Here is an 18,526-nt window from a genome sequence, read left to right as displayed (position 1 = left end):
GAAGAGTGGTTTTCCTTTTTTGGGTGGATAAGTAACACTGATTCAAATATGCCCTTCCTCACCTGGATTTCTTATGGAACGATATCCTGAAAGTGGGATTCAGGATCAGATTAAGCACCAGAGCTTCCCGCTGTCTGTCTTGGAGAGTCAGGTGTTTGGTACAGAGACTCAAAATCTGCAACCATTCTGCACAGAGGGCTGCATCATTGGCCAAAAGGAGCAGCCAAAGTGAGGGACTTTCAGCACTGTGCCTTGGATCTGGCTTCTTGAATGCCACTGAGATCTGCTCTCAGAGAAGAGGGTAAAAGATGTCTTGAGGCATATTAGCCTGGTATGTTGAATAGTAATAAACATCAGTGAGGAAAGAAGCCTAATCACCTGCTTCTTTCTCGGGTGAAAATTGCATGTAAAACTGCACAGAAAATGGCAGTCTGTACCTGATTTTACTGTAAGAAGGAGCAGGAACTGCATGAATTTGCCAGTAATAGCTGACAGAAATGGAAACGGAGGACTTTACCTTTAGCACAAGTTTTCTTAGTTGATCCAAATGTTAGCAGCCATTCCATTTGGCCATGTCACTCCAAGAAGAAACTGTGCAAGTAGAAAAGAACTGCATGAAGTTCAGTGGTCTGAATAGATACGGCGTAACCTGGAGCATGTAGGTGAATAGTTGTTCCTCATTGCTTTCCATGTGGACTTCCCCTCTCTATAGCAAAAAGCACCTTTTCAAGTCTTCTCAGTGGCTTTTTTCAGTGGCTATTGCCAACAGCACTTTCAGGAGCATTCAGTCTGATGCTTTCACTTGACATCTTATTTTCCTGATGGCTGAGTGTTGAATTATAATGATTGACCATGGCAAAGTCCCAGCAAGAAATCGGATAAAGGGCAGAAAGAACATCATGAAGAGTTCATTAGGAAGTTATATGTATCCTTTGGGGATCTGAATTTCCTGTTTTACTTCAACTTTCTTGTTTTTAAGACGGCTGAAAATAAGCATGGAAAAGTCTGTTTCATGGGTCTCTCTGTGCTTTTAGTGTCTGGGAGAAGGTATTTTATACTGCACGGGTACCTCCCTGAGTTTTGAGGAGTTCTTAGCAGATGTTGAACCCCTTTCCCCACTTCCAATGCAGACAGTTCCCGGAGCTCCTCAGGGTGACATTGCAACTGGACACGAAATCTCTGATCTTCAGTGAAGTAATTGCTGATTTTCGCTCATGTCTTGGGAGAAATGGCGCCTTGGAGAGAGATCAGAAGGGTTTTCTTTTTCATAGAGTATGGGTGAATGCATCCTACCCATTTCTAAGGTCTGTTCATGTGAGACCTCCACAGCACCTGCCTGTCCCATGGTTGGGAGGTGTGGTTGTCTTCCTTGCAGAATTTATCAGTGATGCTGATGCATTGGAAGACTCTAGAAAACCAATATCCAGTATTGAGATTGCACTGAGATAAGTATGGTGAGAGTGGAGCAACGTTTACTACATGCATTGTATTTTCCTAGTTGGAACACTTAAAACCTAAACCTTTCTGCCTGTGTTTGAATACACCTGTTACAGACACGTTTTCTCTTGAAATCTCTTTTCCATACATTTGCTGTCTTCCAAACCCATTTTCTTACAGAAACAGTTCCCAATAAATATCTTGATAAACTGATGGTCTCTAAGATGTATTTACATCCCTTATTTCTCTTCTTCCCTCCTTTTGGCAGGCTGTCCTCGTCCTCAGACCCCACAGAGGTTGGGATATGCTGATTTGCGCTGTGAATGATCTGTACTGTTAATCTCTTCTTGATTACACGAATGTGTTAGACTGAACTCCAGCACAGAGTGTTCATTTCTCTTTTATTTTGGTCCCTACCAGGAAATGCTTACAGAGAATGCCTGGGCAATGGGACGTGGGCTTCCAAGATAAACTACTCTCAGTGTGAGCCTATTCTGGATGACAAGGTGTGTATTTTTCCTTTCCTTTGTTCTTCTCGGTGTCGTTTCTCAGCGTATATGAATGCAAAGCCAAGCTTAAGGTTAACATACTAATTTGGGATTTCTGAGCTGGATTCCATTTCTGTCTCTGCAGTGAATCCTCCCTGTGAGTTCAGTCAAACTATTAATCCAGTCTCCACATTTCCTACTCAAATTTTTGTTAAAAAACAAAGGATGCTTTACTAGATTCTGTCTCTGACATTGTATGTTTATGCAGATCCTTCTTAGCTTTGTTGAGAGCCTACAGCTGCTACAGTAAATGTTATTAATAAGAGCAATAATACCAAAAGCTTCATTGGGAGTGAAATGTAAGCTTTCATCAGCTGATTCCACTCCCTATATGCCAGTTCTGAAGTCTCATCAACAACTGGCCTTTCCAGATCTCAATGCCATTTTCCCTAAGGCAAATATGTAAAGGAAAGGCAAAAGAAAAATACATAAAAAGCAAACTCAAGTCCCAGCTGTCTGTAAAAGACTGAGCCAGCCTGACATTACATAGGAGTTTACAGAATCAAATTAACATACAGGGGTAAAGCTCCTTCAGAAAAGCTGCAAGCTTATGCAAAGCCCTTTTTTTTTGTCGGATGTCACCTTCTTTTGGACACATCACAGGCATTCATCCTCACACAGCTTAAACCTTTCATCCTTCCGTGCCATGTTCTCTTTCCCTTCTTCTTTTGATTCTGTGGCGGGGCACACAGGCACACTTAGGCTTTGTCCTGTCTCTTTGCCAAGGGTGGCCAAGCCCAGCAGCTCAGACCTCGTTATGTTTTGGGCTTCTTTGCACTCTTCTGTCATTAGAGTTGTGCCACGCCAGGTTCCAACGGAGGATGAAGACAAGGTCTTGCCTACTGCAAGCTGCTTGCAGAACTAATCCAGATTTCAGTCTCAGGACTGTCTGCACCCAGAACAGTCATAATGTGCCTTGACACTTGACCCATAAGATCCATGTTGCTAAATGTGGGCTTTCTCAAATGAATGAGAAAGCAGGTAGCTACACAGCAGGTGCTGAGGAGTACCCACTCATTCACTGGCGAGGTGGAATCCATCCCCTAAAAAAGCTAGAGGCTTCAGGAAAGTCAGAAGAATGCACTAGAAGATAACTGTTCTCCTTCGGGACTGATAAGCATTCAAGGTTGTCTGGCATAGTGGAGAAGGCACCATGGCATCTCAAGCTGAACCAATTTGGGACTGCTCCAGTTCAGCCTATCCTTACAGTTACCTTCCATTGAAATTGAAAACCCTTACTTGCTTTGTGCTTTTCCAGCTGGCTCAGTTCCCTGAACCATCATATTGCAGTATTGCAGGAACTTTGGGGACAAGGCACACGGTTAGGGAGGGAAGAGGTGTCTGGGATGGAGGGGGATAGCAGCCCATGGTAGCTCCGACTCAGGAGGATTTTCAGTGCTGTGAGTTGAGTCTCTTATCAGTGAGCAGCACTGGGGGGTGGAGTGAGGCATGCAGTGCTGACTTAGAGAATGGGGTAAAGAGCCAGGCAAAGGCTAAGCATGTTTTTGGTGGTTAGCTCATACAGGAAACCTGAGCTGACATTAGCTCTGTTTTTGCTTTTAAAAACTTTGCAGCTATGGTGATAGTTTAAGGATTCTGAAGTAGCATGTTCCTTAAACAGAGGAAAGTGCAGATGTTCCCTCCACCCCTGTTTGCAAAAGCTTAAACATTCATTTACTAGACCTTTAAAGATTGGTGACAGGCTTTACAATTTTTAATATTTGGGAATATTTTCTAAATCTCTGCATAATGCTCAGCATTGCAGATGAATACTTGAGTTGCTTTGTGACCTCAAAACAAATAAAGACAACAAAATCCATATGGATTTCCATAATCCTCAGTTTTGGTTAAAGGTGAGATTTGGGCACAGACATGAGCCTGTTGTTTGTTGTCTGATCCCAGCAGATGCCACGTATCTTCAGGCTGTAGCCCCACGTGTTTTGTCTCAAGCCTGAGCCCTTACCAGAGTTCTAAGGAAGGATGTAGCTGGACTTCAGATGCAGCTATCAATACATGATACATGGGGACAGGCGTTCTCAGGATCAGCCCAGTGTCAAATGCTTCATGCTATATGGAATCGTGGGGCCATACCACAGAAAACTGCAGTTCTTTTCAGCTTTAGGTCAGTTTCAAGAGGCATAAGATCCTGAAGCACACATTCACTGATGTACTGCATTCATACATGAGTGCTTAACCTGTGGCCATAGCTGATAAAATCATGCTCTGGGGCTGTTTTGCTCCTAGATGGGCTGGATTTAGCTTCCCCTGTGTAGTTAGGCAGTGTGGTTTAAGATGCCCCAGTGTATCTCCATACATCTGGCTGTTGTGACACAGGTCTTCTGGGATAACCGTGTCCTTCAGCAATTTGAGGTTGGTTTGTTGCTAGGACTGTCAAGGAAGCACAAAGTCTCCTGCATGCACCTCAAGGGATGCCTGTGTTTGTGCCACAGCTGTTTCCAGCCCTTGCTTCAGCTGTTGGTTCAGGTTTTCACAGATATCCTAATGTACATGTCTCAGTATCAGACCAAATTCCACCCACTGAATGATCAATTAACACCTTCTCCAGGTACCCAAATCAGGTACAGAAGCTGATTGTTTGGCACAGTGTGTAATAAATGGGAAGTTTCTACTTAGCTTGCAGTCTCCTGTGTCAGAGATCCTTGCTGCATCTAGTACAAATCTGCTCTTGTTAGAAGATAAATGACAGTCTCAAGCAGCAAAAAGTCTGCCTCAGCCTTCATAAGGAGCTATAAATCAAGAACTATGGGTTTGTTTATGTGGCCTTTGGCAGCTGGCTATGAAGTTGGCTCTGCTGCTCTTTTGAGGAGGCTTGAAGAAGTGTCGCTGAATCAGCATCGTGCTGGACCTAAGTTAACGTATCCTGCTGAGGACCACAGTCGTGTTAGGCACAGCCACCCAGCTTCCAGCTGGCCACAAACAGGAAAACAGTGAGCTCAGAGGCAGCTGCCTCTTCCCCTCAGTCTGACAGCAGTGAAAGTTTGCCTGGCTTTCTATTCACTTGTTTGGTGTTGAGTTATGATTCATCTCAGCTGATCTTTAATTATCCAGAAGTTACACGTTCGGTCCAACGAGTTGTCTAGCTCTCCTATGAAGCCAAGGGAGCAATAAAGAGGCCTCCTTGAGGAGTGACTCATTGCTGTTCCAACTGTTTTGCAGAAAGAACTGAACTGTCCTTGCACTGCGCTTTCCCTGACTGCTGGGAGCCCAAGGCTTTGCTTGGCCACTGAACTTGCCAGCAGTCCAACAGGATGAGATGGCTCCCTTATTTTGGACATCAGGGAAGATGGGAGGAAGAAGGAGAGCTGTATTAGGAGAAAGCAGAAGTAGTAGGCCAGGCTGGATGTGGCTCTGGGCAGCCTGGGCTGCTGGTTGGTGACCCGGCACATAGCATGGGGTTGGAACTGGATGAGCATTGTGGTCCTTTTCAACCCAGGCCATTCTATGATAGTAGAAGCCAAAGAATGCCAGTTTGTGTTAGAGCAGCATCTCATGTAACAATTACACTCCTAGTTTGGCCAAGGTCCTGGGCAACCTGCTCTAGGTGGCTCTGGGCAACCTGCTTGGGCAGATTGCATCACATGGCCTCTAGAACTCCTTTCCAACGTCAGTCATTCTATGAGTCTGCTTCCAAAAGTCTTGAAAGAGGAGATATGGTGTCTTCAAACTGGTCACTCATCCCTGGACTGGTAAGGAGGTCATCCTAACAACAGAAAGGAATCTGAAATGACTGATGTGGAACTTTTTTCACAATCATAGAATCATGGAATGGCCTGGGTTGAAAAGGAGCACAATGCTCATCTAATTTCAACCCCCTGCTGTGTGCAGGGTCACCAACCAGCAGCCCAGGCTGCCCAGAGCCACATCCAACCTGGCCTTGAATGCCTGCAGGGATGGGGCATCCACAGCCTCCTTGGGCAGGGATACCCTAGCAAAGGTAAAAGTCCTGAGAATAGAATGACTCCTTCACTCTGGGAAGCCCAGAGTGCCTTAAACTTGAGGAGTTGATACAAGGTAAAAGAATAAAGCTGCACTTCCTCATTTTACGTGGCAGATAGCACTCTCTGACACAGTGTGATTGTCAGACATGGGGTATGGAGTGGAAGAGAGCTCCAGTGACATGCCCACCGCCAGCAGTGTCCTTGCCATCCCCTTTTCTATTTCCTTTCTAACATAATGACTCTCCTTCTAAACCACAAATAGGATTAATCTGCATTTCAGTGTAGTGCACTAGCTTCCTGGAAGCAGAGGAACATTGTGTAGCAGTAGAAGTTTCTCAGCATTTTAAATGCATCAGCCTTCAAGACAGAACAGTTATGCAAGTATTTACATTAACTCATCTTTGACCAACGTGGCTCATTCTGGGCACGTGTTTTTTCAACCCTAGAGGTGTTGTCTCCACTTCTACCAGAGATGCAGATTGCATGTAGGCTGGTGGGAAGTGATCTTGCAACCCTGTCAGCTTCTTTTTTCATAGGCACAGAGTCACTTCTTGTTTCTATGATATTCAAATTTGCCTTCAGGAAACCTTGGTTGTGTCAGCAAAGGGAAAATAAATAAATTCAGGCCTGGTTTTCCTTCACCATGCACGTATCAAAGAGGACCTTAATTATTTGCTGGGTTTTTTTTTTCCAGTCAATTTTTTTTGTGTGTTTTGAACCATGCCTTCTTAAAACTGAAGTAAAGTTGAGATAGAGGTTAGGAGCCAAAGGAGCAACTGGAAGGGTCAGTATCACACAGCAGATGCTTGGTCTGGGAGGAGCACTGCCGTCTTCTAGAAAACTTCTAACACTACATGAGCAATTAGTCAGGAAAAAATTAAGCAAGCCACTTTGCCAGAGCATGAACTGAATAGCACAGCATTGCTTTTCAGGCAGACACATCAGTTAGAGTGTGTTTTCCTCCATTAGGTGACCTGCTGACTTAAAGCTTCATGTGGAATTCAGGTTTTGGGTTATTGTTGGATTTTCACTTTCCTCCTCTAGGCTATTCAGAAAATGGGCTGTGCTGGGGAAGTTTATTTTAGGGCATTTTATAATAGACTTGAAAATACCTTACGTGGTTGAGTTCAGTCCAGAAACAGCACATTACTCCATGTGCTGAAGATACAGGCAGGTTTCATCGTGGAAATGGTTCCAAGAGGGCTTGCTCTCTGGCAGAGCACTGGGAGATGCTATCTCCATAGAACAATGGTGCAGATTAACTACAGCTGTTGGTTGTAGTTTCATCCAAACTTCCATTCACTGACAAATTCCTCTGACTGGAATAAAATGGGAAGGGAAATTGCTAGAAAAAATGAAACAAAGTAGGCTCGACCTAAATTAGAAAATTGATGCTATTTGCAGGATTTTAGTTCAGTATCTTTATCAAAAGGGAGGAAATTTAGATTCTAGGTCTTTCTTTTCTGAGGAAGGAGGACATCCCATATGGGGGAAAAGTTTGCTTAGCCTGGAAAGAAACAAGACGTTCCATTTACTTCAAGGTCAAATTTTGGCCACATTGCATCGTTCCCTGATTTAGGTGGGAGCACTCTGTACTTATTTCTCAATCTGCAGGATCAAGAACCTACCAACAAAGCCCTCAGCGTCCTAAGAAACAGACTCTAATACAGAAATTTCATCTTATAGTTGGACCCTGCTAAAACCAAGAGCTCTGTTTCATCTTCTCAGACCTGAGAGGACCCCACCATCACTCTGTCAGTCCATATCACTTGTTCTGCCCTCAGAGAAAGATAAGGCTCATAGTTGGCAGGAAGGCTCCTCAGAGAAAAATCAGCTCATATGGAAAGGGCTTCTTCTGATTCACCGATTCATTCTATATGACAATCACACCCATCATACCCATTCATTTCCATGTGAAAATCAGGCCGTGTGTGAGGGAAAGTAGCATAACCTGCCTCCTCATGACTGTGTAGGCTCCAACATAGGAACCTTCTACAACATACTGATGTTTTGCAGCTGTGAGAAGATCATTGCCTGTGTCTTTGGTAGCTTTGTTTCCCCAAAAATACAAAGTTTTGCAGTTTTACATGATGATGAAAATAAAAGGTCTCAAGGAAATTGAGGAAAACGAGGGAAAAGTGACTTTTCTGCTGAGATTTGTAAGAAACTCTGGATAAATCCCAAACAGAAATGAAACCAAGCGTGTACTTTGTGCCTGGGCAGCATGTTTGGCTTCTACGTAGGCATCAGCCCTGAGGCTGTTATATCATTTGAATGTCGAGAAAAGTAATTACTGTTTCCTAAACTGATTAACTGTTCCTTAATGTCAGTGCTCAGAGGGTCATGCTGATTTAATCATGTTATCTCTTTACCTCCAGAGGAAGTATGCACACCATTACAAGATTGCCCTCATCATAAACTACCTGGGGCACTGTATATCAGTAGGGGCCCTTATAGTTGCCTTTATGCTTTTCTTGTGCTTGAGGTGAGTAATCTCTTTGCATGCTTCTAACTTGGTTGGGTGTTACCGGGTTACTCAAGCCCTCTAATCACACTGTCCAGTTTGTGTATCATCTTGAAAGGTTGTGGCTTTTCTGCTCCGGAGCCTGTATGCGTCTTCAATGGTTGCTGCACTGGATGAGCTGTGATGATGGCTGCCATGCTTAAGACCTGAAGCTTATTGGTATTCAGGAAGAGGGCTCTATGTGATTTATTGATGCAGCAAAAAATTCACTGAGCGTGGAGTGCTTCATTAAGGGAAGCTGGGATTTGAGTGTCGAGTCGCAAATTTGGGGGGCAAGTTTTCTAAGGCACTGCATGATAACATGAGGCATTTCGTGTTGCCTGGCAGACAATGCCAAGATCTAGACCCAGGGAGATGAAATTAAAGCTTTCAATTTTGATTTGGGTTAATTTCAATTTTTCTTCCATTAAAGAACTTGGAATTTTGCTTAAGTAACAAGGGGAGCATCTTTTTAGGACTTTTATCTCTGCAAGTGCTCATGAAACAAGGAATGCAGTCACTGCAGCCATGTAGAAATGCTTCCCTTCTCCTGGTCAAGTGGGAGTGACCTGGTTGAAGGATATTTCCATGTTATTAGTGTGGCCTTGTCTAGGAATGTGCAATCAGACCCCATCCAGGACTGTGATATGCTGATAGACAGTGACCAAAGTGAAAACACTGCTGCTTTCCTAGGCTGGAGCATCCCTCCAAAGGCTTACACTGAGTCTTTCCCTTAAGCAGTGCTAAGTGGAGGGATGGCCTTGTTAACAGCAAGAATCTCCTTTCACCCCAGTGTGTATAAGCAGAATAAACTGTGCTCGTGGGAAGAAAAAAAGTAAAGCTTTAAACATTCTCTGGGAACATTTCTGATGCATCAGTTTAAACTTCCACTTCAACCTTTTCACTGAGCAGATAGTGCTAATTCCCATCGTGCTTGGAGCCCTGAATTAATTCACACGGGATTATTAATTGCAACGATATTCTCTGCTTTGTTGCTGAATCTTTTATGAATGCTTAACTAAATAAATGCAGAAACAATGAGATGATCCGGGATCAACGTATCCAGCTTCTATTGGAAGTCGCCTCGCTGATCTCTTTTAAGCTGTTTTGCTGGTATTTAAATTCTGATTTTACGATTTAAATTTTGCAGCCTGAAAAAGGACTGCAGCAATTCAGTAGCTCCCTATACATGCTGTGAATTAAGATATTCAGTCTCTTTACATTTCCACTGCACCGTGCAAAAGAAAAACCCATTGCTCTGATATAACTTTCCAACCTGTGTTAGCCAGCGTGAGCTTTCTCAGTCTCTGCAGAGATGAGACAAAAGATGCTCCAGTAAAGGCGGTCCAGACTGCATTACTGCTTTCCCCTACACGTTTTCTAGGCTGTGTATATCTTCATCACCCTTACCTCTAGAAGTGTCCCAGGAGCAAATCCATTCTGATAATTGAGTCTTGTTATCTGGGGCTTTTTTTTTTCCTGCTTTAGTTGGGCCATTAGAAGGCATCTACTGTTTGGGTGATATGAGAGAATCTTAGAATCACCATGGTTGGAAAAGACCTACAAGATCATCCAGTCCAACCATCCACCTGTCACCAGTAGTTCCCTCCAAAGCATGTCTCTCAGCACAGCAGGAATGTAGATAATTCCTGCCTTAAAGAAAACCAACACACTAGAAGACCTTCAGGGCAAGGTCTGATAATTTCTTATATTGGAATTTCCATAGTGGAAATTTATCATTTCCTTATCCCTGACCCACTCTGCCATCTACCTTACTTCCTTGTGCTTGCTGAGGGTAAAGATGGAGTACACCTCCAGGAAGGCTCAAATTCTACAACTGCACAGTTTTAGGCTTCTCACTCATCATCTGCTTGATTTGCCCTTTGCTTTGTTAATGCACATGGAGACCCAAAGACAACCCTGTTTCAAATGATAGACAGGAGAACAGCTGCTGCGTTGGGAAAGAACTGCTGGAAGGGCTGGGAGATCTCTCACATTGGAGGTTTCAAGAGCAGGTTTAGTCTATGGCTGGAGTGGCAAGGGATGTTGCTTTGGTTACAATGAGAGGGGTGCTGTGCTTCTGGAGGTGAGTGGCTCCATCACTGTTGCTGCTCCAGCCCAACCTGCTGCATTGAGTGAGGTGTGGTCCTCAGTTCTGCTGAAGGGGGAAGGGGACAGAGCTGGATGTAGTCCTTCTTCCAAATGGGTCTTGGCTCATCTCTTCCCCAGTTCCATCTTCAGTTCCTTATGCCACTTTCTGACCTCCATTCACAGCTACACTAGCAGTGTTCTGTCCTAAACCCCAGGGGATTTTACACTGAAAGATGTTTTGAAGGGCAGAAAGCTCAGACATAAAAGCAAGCAATGAAATCAACTGCCATCTGTTTTGTGTTATTAGGAGCCCCCAAAGCAGCTGGGAAGGAAGGAGGGCTCAGCCAAGGACTCCCTTCAACTGGGAAGACCTATTCTAACTTTTTTAATACAGCTCTGTCACAAGCCTTCTTCCTGGGCACTGTAATAAAAAATATGCAAGTAAGCATTTCATTCAGCACATAAATACCAAAAAGTGAAGCCCAGCTCGTGAGAGAGGAGTTTATTATGACTGAATGATTCACTGAAATTTCTTCTAAAGATCTAGGTCACGGATGTTTCCTCAGGGTCTAAATGTAGGTGCTCTTAAAAGTCTAACGGCCATGCTGTTACACGGAGCAACAAAACCTGCAAGAAGAAATATGCTGAGAATGGAATATGAGGCATTTGTGCCTAAAGGCAGGTGTGCTGCAGAGCTGTGCTGATCCTCAGCACAGGACCTGGAGAGATTCGCTCAGTGCACTTCAGAGGGCGTTGTTAAATGTATGTGCACTGCCGTGAGCCTCCTGGGTTATCTGTTCTCCTCATTGATAGTAAAGGTTTAATTCATCCCGCAGGTGCACACAGGCAGTTCCTGCTCACATGGGGCTCCCCTTCCCACATAACCACATTCTCACCCTACTAAAGCAGAAGTTTTCCATAGGAGGAGCTCTGCTAAAGTTGATAGCAACCAAGCTAAAGAGGGAGAAAGAAAAGAAGGATTGAAATGCTTCCTTTCGCTAATAGATTGTTTTGCTGTTGCTGAGAATGCAGAAACCCAAATTGCTTTCTCTTGCCTTTTTCCTTGTTAGCATGCTGTTTTATCCCTCTCCGAGGTGGAGGATGAGTTCCTTGTAAAACTCCTCTCTTGTTATCAAACAGAATGATGGCAATTGCCAGCAGTGAACTGGCTGGATTTGATTTCCAAATGTTTTATTTGTGCATTGGTGTCTGAAGCAGAAGCACCAACTACAGGAAGATGTGTGTTTGTTCTGGGAAATGTCGAAGCCACTGCTGCGTTTTGAATCCAATAAAGAAGGATGGCACTTAGAGGAAGATTGAAGATTGAAAATGACAGGTCCTCCTGCACAGGTTGCAGGATAAAGGCAGCTCTATAAAAATAAAAGCCGCCAACATTGGCACAGCAACTTTTTCTGCTAGCATGGTAGTAATGAAAGTAAAATGAAGTGATGAGGGAAACTTCGCTTTCCTGTTCTTCCTAATTTACCGCTTTATATTCCCACTTTAAGACATCTGAATTTTTATTTTGCAAAGCAGTGTGCCCTTTCTTTCTGGAATAACAGCTAGGTTACTGAAACCTCACATTTTTTTTTCTCCTGACAGATTGAATTATTACTTTTTTTCTTTCAGCAACATGTTCACCTTTCTTTTTTAATTCTAATCAGCTCCCAGGGCTTAGGAGTAGAAGATCTGTTGTCTTCTATCTTCTCTTGTTCCACGTTTCTTTCAACTGTCTCTTGTTCTTCACTCTTGCACACGGTTGGTGAGAGTGGTACAGGTCCTAGAGCTTATCCAAAGAAGGGCAGTGCAGTTTGGGAAAGGTCTGGAGCACAAATCTTATGGGGAGCAGTTGAGGGAACTGGGGTTGTTTATTCCGGAGGAGGCTCAGGAGAGACCTTGTTGCTCTCTACAGCTCTCTGAGAGGATGGGAGATGGGAGTTGGTCTCTTTTCTCTTTTATGGATCCAAGTTGAAGGAGGGAAGATTTAGGTTGGATGTTAGGGGGAAGTTCTTTACTAGGAGAGTGGTTAGGCCCTGGAACGGGCTGCCCAGGGAGGTTGTGGATGCCCCGTCCTTGGACGTGTTTAAGGCCAGGTTGGACGGGGTCCTGGGCAACCTGATCTGAATGTGTATGTTTGGTGGCCCTGCCAGGCAGGGGGGTTGGAACTACATGATCCTTGAGGTCCCTTCCAACCCGGGTGATTCTGTGATTCTGTGATTTTCTCACATCACTTGTGATAGGGTGAAAGGGAATGGCTTTGAGTTGTGCCTAGGATAGGTTCAGGTTGGATATTTGGAAAAAAATTCTTCACAGAGAGAATTGTGAGGCATTGCTTAGGCTACTCAGGGAGGTGGTGGAGTCACTGTCCCTGGAGGTGGTTCAAGAGCTGTGGAAATGTGGCACTGAAGGATGTGGTCAGTGGGCAATAGTGGTAGGTGAGCGCTTGGGCAAGATGATCTTAGAGGTCTTTTCTAATCTTAATGATTCTATGATTCTGTGATTTCGTGGAGCAGAGTGATCTGAGGGCTGTCAGAGCCTTGATGATGTATCATCTGGGTAGGTGAGCTCTGCAATTCCTACTGAAAAGTCATGAGGTATCCAGTGTGATTAGAGCAGAGTAGGCTCCAGACCTAAGGTGCAGTCCTGCTGTCATGGAGCAAGGGAAAAATAGCAAGTCCCAGGATAAGGCATCAACTAAAAGTCACATTAGTGCTCTGTTTTGCCCTCCAGTTTCAGGCTTTCCACCTACCCTTGTTCAGTCTGCTCTATTTGCTACTTAGAATATCAAAGCTTTTAATGCTGATTCAGGTCCAGGGCATTTTTCAAACCTTGTAATAAATACTGGTGATCGAAGAGTATGTGTTTGGTGGGTGGTAATGGCTGTGGATTTGAAGATAGCACTCTGTCCAACCATGTGTTGAAGTGTGAAAGTTCTCAAAGGGAGACAGGCATGAAAATGATGGAGCTCTGTAGATGAGCACGTATGCATTCAGATGGTCTTCTGTGAGTACGAAACATCAAGTGCTGTGCTGCTTGAAACCATCTGTGGCAGGGGGGTTGGAACCTGATGATCCTTGAGGTCCCTTCCAACCAAAACATTCTATTATTCTATGATTCTGTGATCTGAAGTATCTTGTCTCAGAGACTGAGATAAAAGACAGAAGGTCATTTCCTACTGATTAGCCCTAGGCCAATGTCTTTGCTTCCCACTGCTCTTAATCACTCCCTGCTCATCTTGTATCTGTACCACTTCTTTCTTAGGCATTTGTAGACAGCCTAAATGAATCACAAAGGAGCAGAGCTCTCCTGAAGTCCTAGAATAATACGAGCAATTAAAAGTGTCCCCAGAGAGCTGCATTCTCAAGATGTGGGAAGTTTCATAAGCTGTACCTGAAATAATAATACTATAGACTAACAATGTGAAGTCTGGCAAAGAATGATTGCTGAGGATAAACATCAGAAAGAGGACAGCTATGTACAATCATGTACAAGACAGCAAGAGGACATGAGCATAGGCACTCTATGGATAGACTTATGAGTGGATATTACTGGATGATTTCCAACCTAGAGAGAGCAAAGAGGTTCAGGAGCAAGGTGATGGAGGAAAAAATGAACTTGCAGTTAAACTAGAGTTTCAGGAATTTATGAAGGTCTTTAACTCACTGGTTGCCTGGAGTTTAGAGGCCACTTTCCATCCTGAGCTTGCAGTGTGCTCCCAGAAGTGTATCTGCTATCGCCAAGATTTTAGCCACAAGACAGTGTCTGTGGAGATGGGCACAGACCTGTTCAAATCCTGGCCATGTAAATGCCCTGTGCAAGACTGTGTTGAATGATGAGCTAAAACTTGTCTGTGCTGTGTTCTCCTATTAATGATGACGGAATGGTTTTGGGAACAGTGGGGCAAATCTTGCAACTTTTCCAACATTTCAGAGGAATAAAGAGAGCAAAGTTTGGTCTTTGCAGGTTTGCTTGCTTGTTTGTTTCTTTTTTTCTTTGTTAGACATGAATAATGCTCAAGAGTGCCATTTTCTTCCAAAAGGAACATACGCTGTATCATTTCTGGGCAAGTGAATCAGAATGTATTAAAGCCTGGATGGTCAGAGCTACTCACCAAAAATGCACCTGCAGGTGTTTAACCACTGAAAGGTTTGATTTCCATTTTCACCCAAGGAAGCACACATCTATGTCCCACAAAACCTCTACTGCAGGTGTTCAGCACCTACTCACCTTCTCTGTCTAATAAAAAATCTTCTATGATGCATTATTTTGTCAATAGATGTGCCACCCCTAAGTAGGGAATGAATGCTCCTTCTGGTGTGTAGGCTGCTTTTGTGTGTTATGGAAGCAGCAGCTTCCTCTGAAGGTGCCCAGGCTGAGAAACATTTCTACATCCTTTGGAGACCCGTCCAACTCAGGATATTTAGTGATTCCACAGGCACTGAGCACCACAAAGCCAGCAAACGTAGGCCAACCACAGGAATGAGCGTTTGGAAACAGCAAGTTATGAATGATCTTATGTTGTCTTCCCTTGCCAGATACTCTAAAATAATCATAGAATCTCAGAGTCATTAAGGTTGGAAAAGACCTCTTAAATCTTGCAGTTCAACTGTTGACCTAACTGTTGACCGTGCCCACTGACCGTGTCCTTCAGGTGCCTTATCTCCACAGTTCTACTGTGGTGACTCCACCACTTCCCTGGGCAATAATGAAGCAATCCACACCATATTTTGAAGGAAATGAGGCCAAGGAGATTGTGAACAGCAGCATCAGCACCTTAGAGTTGCTTCTTTTGTGTATCTGCTGAGGTGTCATCCTCAGAGGGCTGTGGCTAGCTAATGAGCATCTGCTGATCTTAAGGTAGTGTGTGTTAGGAGACAAAAATCTTGGCCTGCAAGGAAGCTTCTGCACAGGCTGTGGTAGTGCCCTATAGTTACCCATCCTGTTCATTCTCAGCTTGCTCATGGGTACTTTGGCTGCAGCCTTCCAGCACTAGAAACATCAGTTGCTTTTTGACTTACCAGCAGAATCCCCTGAGCACTGTGTTTAAGCAGAAATAGGGTTTGGAAAAAGCTCAGTGAAGCACAGATAATTCCATAGTGGGTTCCTTTTAGTGTCTGTGCCCATCCTAAGCACTGGTGGAAGCTGGTGCTAACCCTAATCGCTGCCTTCAAAATAAGGCTTCATGGCTTTCTTCCCTTGCAACTGCCCCTCATGTTTCATGTGGGAATATTTATATTACCCTAGGCAACTGCCACCAAGAAACTCATTTTCCCTGACAGCCTCTCCAGCTGCATTTTCCATCTGTAAGCAGCAGGAATACTAGAATATATACATGAGCACACAGGGGAAACCATGAGGTCCTCAGGGAAGGGCTCCATGTGGATGAAAACAAATAGGCTGTGACAGACCCCTGTATTCCCAGACAGCCTGGGAAATAGCTGTGCAGTTAGGTATTCCTCCTGCTCCGTGCCATTTATGGATTGTCTACAAGCTTTGCCTGCCCTCAAAAAGACTGAAGGGGAAAAAGACTTTTTTTTTTAGTATTGCCCATGGTTTTCCTTCCTCCTTGTTCAGCACTCATGGAGTGGGAAGGACTCCAGCCAAGCGTTTGCAAATTTTTCATGCCAGCTGTTTTCAGACAGACTTCAGGATGGCATTTAATTGGACATCATTATTAATAGAATAATATGTTAAGTAGTAGAAGGTGCCCAAGCTTCTTTAATAAAGTTATCATTTGCATTTCAGTGCAGATGATTCTGCTAATTCAGCCAGCTTTCAACCATGCCGGCACATGGTGATGATTGCTAACGTTAATTATTTGTATCGTGCTTTGAATCACAGAATCACAGATCACAGAATCAGACAATTGTAGCTCTGAACATCCTGAAGGAAAAAAATAGCACTGTATGGATAGAGTGAGAAGAAAAAGCATGAATCAACAGAAAGGCTACATCAGAGTTTTATCAGTGCAGTTCCATAAGGCATTTGGTAGACCTCCATTTCTGAATCAGGGAGATCACCTGTATGGGAACAATGGATAAGTTTCCTGCCTTTTCAGCTGTCAGCATTTCCCAGTCCAGAGAATGAATTTTCTAATTCTTTGCTTTCTACACCACATCATGCAATTAAGATCATTTGACTGAGATAATTAGCGGAGTGTGCTTTTCTCTATGAGCAATCAGAAACCCTGCCCACTTCTGACACAGGTTGCAGCCAACTGCAGGAGAGTTTTCCTTGCTTTTCATTTGCAGCTTGTTCCTGCTATGGAAGCCTAGTTATGATATCCAGCACAGCAAGCGATTCAGGATGCCAGGGGTATGGTATTAAGTCAGAAAATGACATTTGAGCTTGAAACACGATCTGTTCTCAAATCAAATAAAGAGGTCATTATGTGCAATTTCCCACCATACACCTGGCTTTTGATTACTAGCTAGGAGGGCCAATGAGAATTACGTTTGCTTTCACCTTAATTGCTTCTTAATTGCTTCTTTGCATCTAAGTTTCTACTATATATATATAGGGCTGAAGCTCATGCTTTTATGGGGCTCCGTGTGTGCGTGCAGTGGGAGATGCGTGCTCCTAGATCACCTTGTCTGGCTCTGTTCAGCACAGAGACCTGCTGCTAGTCAAGTACCCGTGTATGTAGGAAGTGGTGTCCTCCCTGCAAGTTGGAAAACTCATCATCTTTCTCTCCTTTCCAGGAAGCCCTTTTCTTTCTGCCTGCTCATTTGCTCGGTGTAACCTATGCATCTTTTCTGGCACTGCTTGCATGCTGTATTTCAGGGGGATACATCAGGCCCAAACTCTGCTTTCAGGCACAGCCAAAAGTGAAATTGCTGTGTGAACTGTGCTACTTCAGGAGCGTTGCCTTTTGCTGACAGCCTCAGCCTCCATGGCTCTTTCGTCTGACTGAATATGGAAGCTCCAATGTCTTTATGTTTTGGCCTAAGTCCTTGAATCTGTTCTGGCTGAATTGCTCCAACATTTCTCTTTCCTACTACCCTGGGACCCATGCACCAGGGAAGAGTAAGGAGAAGAGCCCAGCCAAGGTCTCGACCAGCACATTTTGTCTGAGAAGGATCCAGAAAATATAGGAGAAGGATTTTTAGTGAAAATCCATAGCCTCAGTGCATGGTGTCTCCTCTGGGATGTGCCTGCCTAGAGATGCTGTGGATGCTTCATCCCTGGAGGTACTTAAAGGCAGGTTGGATGGGGCCCTGGGCAGCCTGAGCTGCTTTGAAGCAACCAACCCATGGCAGAGGGTTGGAACTGGATAATCTTTAAGGTCCTTTCCAGCCCAAACCATTCCATGATTCTGTGCTCACTGGGATGGCATCTACTGCTGCTGGTCTTGGAAGTAAGGCTGCACACCTCCATGGGCAGCAAGGGCTGCAAATAGGCAGAAATGACAGAAACAGTGATACCTGACACGTAGATGAAGATGAAACCTTCTGTCATCCAGTATTTTAGGCTGAGGGACTTAAAATGGCTCTGTAATTCACAATTTCTTCCTAGAAGTGCTTCAGTTGTATCTGAAGCATCATTTCAGTCACCCATTTCTTCCCTTTCATGACTATTTGGCTTCCCAGTATCAGGAAAATATCATTTTCTTTATACTGTCACTGCCACACTCCAGATTGCAACATCTCCCTGCTGAGGTAAGAATAACACCTCAATTCAGAACTTCTGAATTGCAAGGAAATGCATTCATGCCATTCACCTGACTTTACAAGAGTTCAATTCACTAACTTGTCATACAGCACACATTCCAGCTCCCCCTACTCACAGTAATGATGTGAGTTCCTTTTCAGGGCTGCCCGTGAAGGCAGTTATCGCTGTTCCTGGAACACTGACTTGTTTGCTTTCTCATTCCATAAAGTGAAGCCAGTAATAATTAATCATGGAGAAAGGAGCTGTGGAACCCATTGCCACAGAAGACTGTTTGTGACTTCAGGACAGGTCATTTTTATGAATAGCAGCAGTATTTC

General features: G+C 44.0%; 1 protein-coding gene across 6 annotated transcripts in view; it reads left to right on the top strand.

Moving 5' to 3' along the window:
* CRHR2 (corticotropin releasing hormone receptor 2) overlaps positions 1 to 18,526 on the top strand; it is a 128,572-nt gene that overhangs the window by 69,403 nt on the left and 40,643 nt on the right. For 5 of the 6 annotated variants that reach the window (XM_042888587.1, XM_042888591.1, XM_042888589.1 and 2 more), the window contains 2 exons: positions 1,858 to 1,943; positions 8,323 to 8,429. In XM_042888587.1, the coding sequence (XP_042744521.1) occupies positions 1,858 to 1,943; positions 8,323 to 8,429 (193 nt within the window). Of the gene's footprint in view, positions 1 to 1,857; positions 1,944 to 8,322; positions 8,430 to 18,526 lie in introns of those variants that run through there. The other variant, XM_042888592.1, reaches the window with a different exon arrangement.

Source organism: Lagopus leucura, unplaced genomic scaffold (assembly GCF_019238085.1).
Source record: "Lagopus leucura isolate 7727_CA_CO unplaced genomic scaffold, USGS_WTPT01 Super-Scaffold_100157, whole genome shotgun sequence".
Taxonomy (NCBI): domain Eukaryota; kingdom Metazoa; phylum Chordata; class Aves; order Galliformes; family Phasianidae; genus Lagopus; species Lagopus leucura.
This window is presented reverse-complemented; position numbering and strand designations above follow the sequence as displayed.